General features: G+C 28.8%; 1 protein-coding gene and 1 pseudogene across 1 annotated transcript; both read right to left on the bottom strand.

Moving 5' to 3' along the window:
* Positions 1-239: 239 nt before the first annotated feature.
* On the bottom strand, positions 240-3,855 carry LOC130806799 (endochitinase-like). Its single transcript, XM_057672001.1, has 3 exons — positions 3,124-3,855; positions 2,251-2,398; positions 240-1,349 (listed from the first exon to the last, which is right to left on the bottom strand). The coding sequence occupies exons 1-3, from the start codon at positions 3,593-3,595 to the stop codon at positions 920-922; spliced, it is 1,050 nt and encodes a 349-aa protein (XP_057527984.1). The 5' UTR covers positions 3,596-3,855; the 3' UTR covers positions 240-919.
* A 964-nt stretch (positions 3,856-4,819) lies between these two features.
* LOC130806852 (uncharacterized) overlaps positions 4,820-6,584 on the bottom strand; it is a 20,244-nt pseudogene continuing 18,479 nt past the window's right edge.

Below are 6,584 nucleotides of genomic sequence, written 5' to 3' on the forward strand. Positions count from 1 at the left end.
TAAATAAGATGATTAGGAATTTGTAAGGTCTTTTTTGGAGATTGTACTTGTAATTATTCATTTTAGTAATCCATGTATTTCTAATTTGTCCAATGCAATTCAGACAGTAATTCATTTGGAGATTGTGCAATGATCATTTCAGTTTTGTGATTACATTTCCCTCCTTTTTTTTTAGAAACAAAAATGTAAACTTTCCCAATTTGGAAAGTGGTTACTTTCCCTCCATGTAATTTCTCTCTCTACAATAAAATCAGATTTTTTTTTGATTATTTATTTATATCTACAATTAATTTCTCTCTCATTATTCCAATACAATCATTACTTCCCACTATTACATATTAAAATAATACCCACTACCACCAAAGATTCTAATTTTCTTAATTCCCGTGAAATACCCAAAGTGGAAAAACAAATAGGAACGGAGGGAGTAACATAAATCGGAAATATTAAAATTTAAAAAAAGAAAAAAATTGCAAGTTGCACGTTTTGTGTGACTGAACTGGTTCTTCGTATTTTTTTTTAAAAAAAATTTACATAATAAATTCGATTAAAAATTACATGGTTTTGTTGTTCACGTTTTGTTTTCCTTAACTTTAGCTCTACAAATTTGAAGTTTTGATTTTGTATTTTTAGAGTGATGAAAGTGTTAATGAATGTGATTGGAGTGTTTTATAGAAATTTTAAGTCTAGGTGCATTATCGTCAATTATTACCCTAGGGTGACCATAAAATAAAAAGAGCGACAAAGTTTAAAGATTAAGTAGAAAAATAGCCAATCATACTTTCTGTGACTTAGAGTCAAGTAGTTTTTATTGATATTCTTGTAACAGTGAAGGCAGCTGACTAGAATAGATCACTTTATTTGAAAAGCACCATGGTGATCGATCATAGACATGATAATACTAGATCCATAAGCTTTGCTAAGCTGATGAGAAGGTTCCTTCCAGGTGTTTAAGAGTAGGAGCAGATGGGCAATCCCTAAAATTACACTGATGGTAACAATCAAGATTCTCACCAACAGGAATATTAAAGATTTCCGTGCAATATCTTTTATAAAATTCAATTCGATTGGTAACTCGATTATCTGGTTCAGGAATATTGCATTCAAGACCTCCATTAATTATGTTGATGATTACGCCATATCCAGGAATTCGCCCAGCAGCTATATCATTGGGAGTTGGTACCCATTTGCCTGTTATCACATCATGACAAGATGGCTTGTTGTATTGTGCTGTCATCCAAAACCAAATCGCTGTTTGGAATGAAACAACCGAGTCTGTTTCTACTAGATCTGGGTTGCAAAGAAGGTCCAAATTCAAAGCCTCTCCTGCTGGTCCATAATTATAGTTGCTGCAAAGTGTTGTAATTTTATTAGTTTTCATCATATTGATAACAATAACTATAGCTTCGGGTGATTGGTTGATTTTTTAATTATCATAATTAACACTCTCTTCTATTTAACATATTAGTCCATTTACTTTTTTTTCACATTACCGAGATAATATTTTAACTCTTAATATTTCTAATTATGTTTAATTAAAAATTATAAAAATTGATATAATAATCCTTGCATTGAGACAAATCAAACAAAATCTCACTTGATTATTTATTAACTTATAAATTAAAAATAAAATACATATTAAGATTGATAAGTGAATAGCAATCTAAAAGTAAATAGAAAAATAGGACGAAGTAATTATTTAATTTTGATCATTATTGATTACTCCATTCATTCCTTAAACAGTTCTCATTTGTTATCTTGAAATGTTTTATTTGTTGTTGTCATAAAGAATCTTTCTATTTATATCACATATTTTTTATAAAAATATCCTTGTTCATCTTCATTTAAATATTTTTTTAATGCTTAAGTTTTCATGTATTTTTCAATAACTTTAATTTAACATTTTTATATTTCTTATGATCGTCATATGTTTCTTACTAACTTTATAAAAATATTTTTTTATTAATTGTGATCCTATATTTTTTCCATTAATTTTTTTTTAATGTTTAATGTCTCAAGTATTCTTCTATCAAATTTAGTTTTTAATTAAATGATATATCAACTATCTAAAAAATCTAAGTTTCTTAATTCTCGTAAAAATTCGTTATAAAAACTTTATTAAGATACAAAGAGAGTATTATTTTAATATATGAGATCTATATCATTCATTTTGGACTAATAAAAAAATAATTAAGTTAAGCATACTAAGAATTTTTTATCGCGCCTGAAGCGAATATAAGTAAAACATACTAAGAAATTTGTATGGGTCCACGGCCGTAGTAGAACTTCCCAGGACAGCAAGGCCACTGAGGAGAGTCTTCACAATGATCACTTCCGCCTTCTGCTTTGAAGCAATATCCCCATGAATATTGTCCACCCGGTGCTCCTGGCCATCCTCCTTTATTATTCACATTCACAAATCACAAATAATTGTTTTATTTGTCCAAAACATATAATAAATATACATAATAATATTAATATTAATTGAAATAAATACTTCTATAAGATATTTATAACCCGTTTGTTAATCGGTACTAAATGGTAAAAATATTTTTTGGAAAATTAGTGAAATTTTGATGTATATCACAAATACTTGTTCATCAATTTCATTTTCTTCACAAAATGCACTCCAACACTTTACCATTTGAAAACGTGGTTTTAGATAATAATGAAAAATTGTGAAAAAAAATGTTTAAAGATCAAATTAAACTTTTATTGACTATAAAAATGACATGATATATATCATTAAAATTTAAGCTACAAATATTTTCATTTTCACTATTTATTACTCTCTCTATTTCTTTTTGTTTGTGATCTTTAAGTTTTTCCACTATATGAGAAACGTTTAAATTTGAATTTTGAAGTATGTATTTAAGACAAAATATATTCATGTGGAATATTATTAGATTTGTCTCTATGTAGAGAATTTTAATATATAAATTTTATAATTTTTTATTATGCGTAGTATGAAATATCAAGACTCAAAATTTACATTGAAACACGTAAAAAAGTAAAGTAAACAAACAAAAAAAATAAATTGAGTAATGATTATCAAATGGGCGGTTAAAGATTTGTGTAAAAAAGTTCCTCCGAAACAAATAAATAGAAGAGAAAGTAAAGTACCGTAAGTTTCTTGAGAGGTTTGACCAAAAAAAGCAGCAAGTTCCCTCTTTCTAATTTCAAGATCACCAGTATTACCAAATTCAGGAAAAGTATTAGCAGCAGTTATGAAAGCAGAGTAAGTATAAAAACCGGGTGAACATTGAGGATCATCACGATTTTTAAACATTTCATTGAACATATCTTCAGTAAAATAATCTGTTATAGGACTCGGTGGTGTTGGTGCCGGAGGTGGTGGTGGCGGTGCTGGTGTTGGACACTGTGACTGGCAATTACCAGGAGCACAGTATGGATCAGTGGTCCCACACCACCCTGCATTGCTACAGCAATAGCCTTGAGAGCAGTTATACTTGAAATCAACTTGGGTCCCACATTGTTGTGCATAACTCTTCTCTCCTAAGAACATCAACATCAGTACTGCTAGCAGTGATAGTCTTATAAACACATCATGTATACTGCCTTGTAATCTTTTCATCTTTAGCTTCTTTTTTTCTTTCTTTCACTTCTTTGTAGTGTGAATATATGAGTGGGATTTTGAGTCTATATATAGAATTTCGAGTCACACTGATCAGTTTCCAGGAAGATGTTAGCTACTTTGTACTTCTTCCATTTCAAATTAGTTACAATATTAGAAATATTGCAGTACTTATTTATCATTCTTAATTTATAATTAATTTTAATGTATACTATTATATACAATATGTACTTTCTGTAATGTTAGCTCGTTTTCTAAACTGTTGATCACTTATAAAGAATACATTAGTACTATTATCTCTTTTTATTTTATTAAAATCGTAAAATCCGCTGACAGCCCATTATTTATATAATATAGGAAGAAACCTTCATGTCTTTATCACGTGTGAACACTTAAATATAGTAGAGTAAATAATGCAATAATATGAGCTTTATGTATATTATATACGTTTGCTAATAAATCAAATCTATGTTATTATATATACCATAAGATTTAATCTTTTGACAAACACCATTTTTTACCCCTTAGGGGTCGTTCGAATTGAGCGTAAATGTTAATAGACTAAATAAAAGTCAAACTAGAAAACAAAATTAGTTAGATAGAAAATTAAAAGAATTTTGATTTTTAGTGAAGTGGATGAATTAATTAGAAGGTAATGAAGTATAGAGAAAATAACAATTAGTTTTCTTATTTTGCGGTATAAATTTAACCTAAGGGAGGGAGGTTGAATTATTTACTTCCAAATGAGGAAAATCAACTTCTTTTTTTATTCCTCATAATATAATTTACTCTCATTTTACTTCTATCATAATTATTTCAATAATTTTATTTGCATCTCTATATATTTTTAATTATTTCAATTAGTTAATTTTATACTTGTATTATATATTTTTAAAGATTATTAGTTAGTATTTAAATATTACACACACACACATACACACACACACACACACACACACACACACACACACACACATATATATATATATATATATATACATACATACATACATACATACATACATACATACATACATACATACATACATACATACATACATATATATATATATATATATATATATATATATATATATATATATATATATATATATATATATATATATATATATATATATATATATATATATATATATATATTGATTAATAATAAAACTATGAAAAGGAAATTACTTATAGAATATGAACGCGTAATTTTTTACCTCATAAGTTTAGAAATACTTCTTTATATACCACATTGTCAGTAGATGACGACGTAGTTGTTTGATTATCTTTGTCAACAATAAGAATTTTAAATCCTTTCTTACTTTTCACTCTTGATACGGCAACATAAAGTTGTCCATGACTGAATACAGGTTTAGGCAAACAAAATCCAACATAACTCAATGATTATCCTTGACTTTTATTAATCATCATCGCAAAACAAAGCATCAAAGGAAATTGTCTTCTTTGAAGTCTAATTGGGAGCTGTGTGGTATCTGTTGGAGTTAATGTTATTCTTGGTATGAAAACCTTTTCTCCTTTATTGCATCTCATAGAATAGTTGCCTTGACAATGTGATCTCCAAGTTGGTTGACTACCAATCGTGTGCCATTACATAATCCACTGATTGATTAATGTTTCTAAGCATCATAACAGGAGCACCAATGTTCAATTTCAGTTCATAATTTTTAAGGCCAGAGCACTTAATATTGTTTAAGTACTCTAAAGAAAAAGCATCGGCATTAGACTCAAAATATCCATCTGCGTTACTTATAGAATCAGAACTAAAGTAAACCTTTTTGTCCCCAGGTAATAATGAAAGAACATATTCATTTATTTTTCCAACAATATCATTTAGAGGAAAAAGTATGTCCCTTTCTTGAAAAAAGTTTGTGTCACTTAAGTTCTCCTGTGTGGATGGATATGTACTTTCAACTATGGCACCAATAGGATCTACAACATCCTTAATAAGAAATTGATCATGAATATCAATAACGGCTTCTCCATCATTAGGTTCCCCTAGTATGCCATCACTAATCTTTAAAATCCAATCAGCAAAATCCTTTAAATCATTATCATCAACAAACTAAGTTTGCAACCTCATATTCTTTGTAAGCCTTAAAACCTTACACGAATGCCAAATGTAAGAAGAGTTTAATGATGCAAAAACTATATCTTGTCGTGTTCCTTTTGGAAAAACTGGTAATACTTGCCTAAAATCACCTCCAAAAACAACTACCTTACCAGTAAATGAAGAGTCTGAAGCTATAACATTTGAATCTCGTAAAGCATCTCGCATACTCCTGTCCAAAGCTTCAAAACAATATTTGTTCGTCATAGGGGCTTCGTCCCAAATGATGAGCTTAGTATTATTCAACAAAGATGTTAAATCACTACCCGAATTAATACCTCTGCACAATCAAGAGTGCATATCAAAGGAATTCCAAATCTTGAATGTGCATTTCTTCCTCCTAGTAGTAATAGAGAAGCAATACCACTTGAAGCAGCAGGAAGGACAATATCCCCTTTTGATCGAATAACTGCACACAAAGTTCTCCACATTAATATTTTACTGGTTCCGCTATGCCCATAAAAGAAAAAAACACCACCTTTATTATCATTCATAGCCTGCATAATATCATATATGATTCGTTGTTCAGCAGTCAAACATTGAAATAATTGCTCCTGCTCTATGCGTAGTGCTTCTCTATCATAATTTAACTCATCGGCTATGAGTTTATTAAAACTATCATGAATTATTAATTCATCTGGAAGTAACTCATTGCTATAATTGCGTAGTGAACAAACATTATTCTGCAGAATCTTCTCTATATCAACCAAATGCATAGCATTTCAATTGTTCATCACTATGCTTCAAATCTGTAATTATAAATTATACACTATTATAATATTTAATGGTTAAACATGATTAATAAAGCTATTTGTTAATTAAATTAAATAATTATAAAAAATTACCGGGAAATCG

The sequence above is a fragment of the Amaranthus tricolor genome, chromosome 1 (genome assembly GCF_026212465.1).
Source record: "Amaranthus tricolor cultivar Red isolate AtriRed21 chromosome 1, ASM2621246v1, whole genome shotgun sequence".
Lineage (NCBI taxonomy): Eukaryota > Viridiplantae > Streptophyta > Magnoliopsida > Caryophyllales > Amaranthaceae > Amaranthus > Amaranthus tricolor.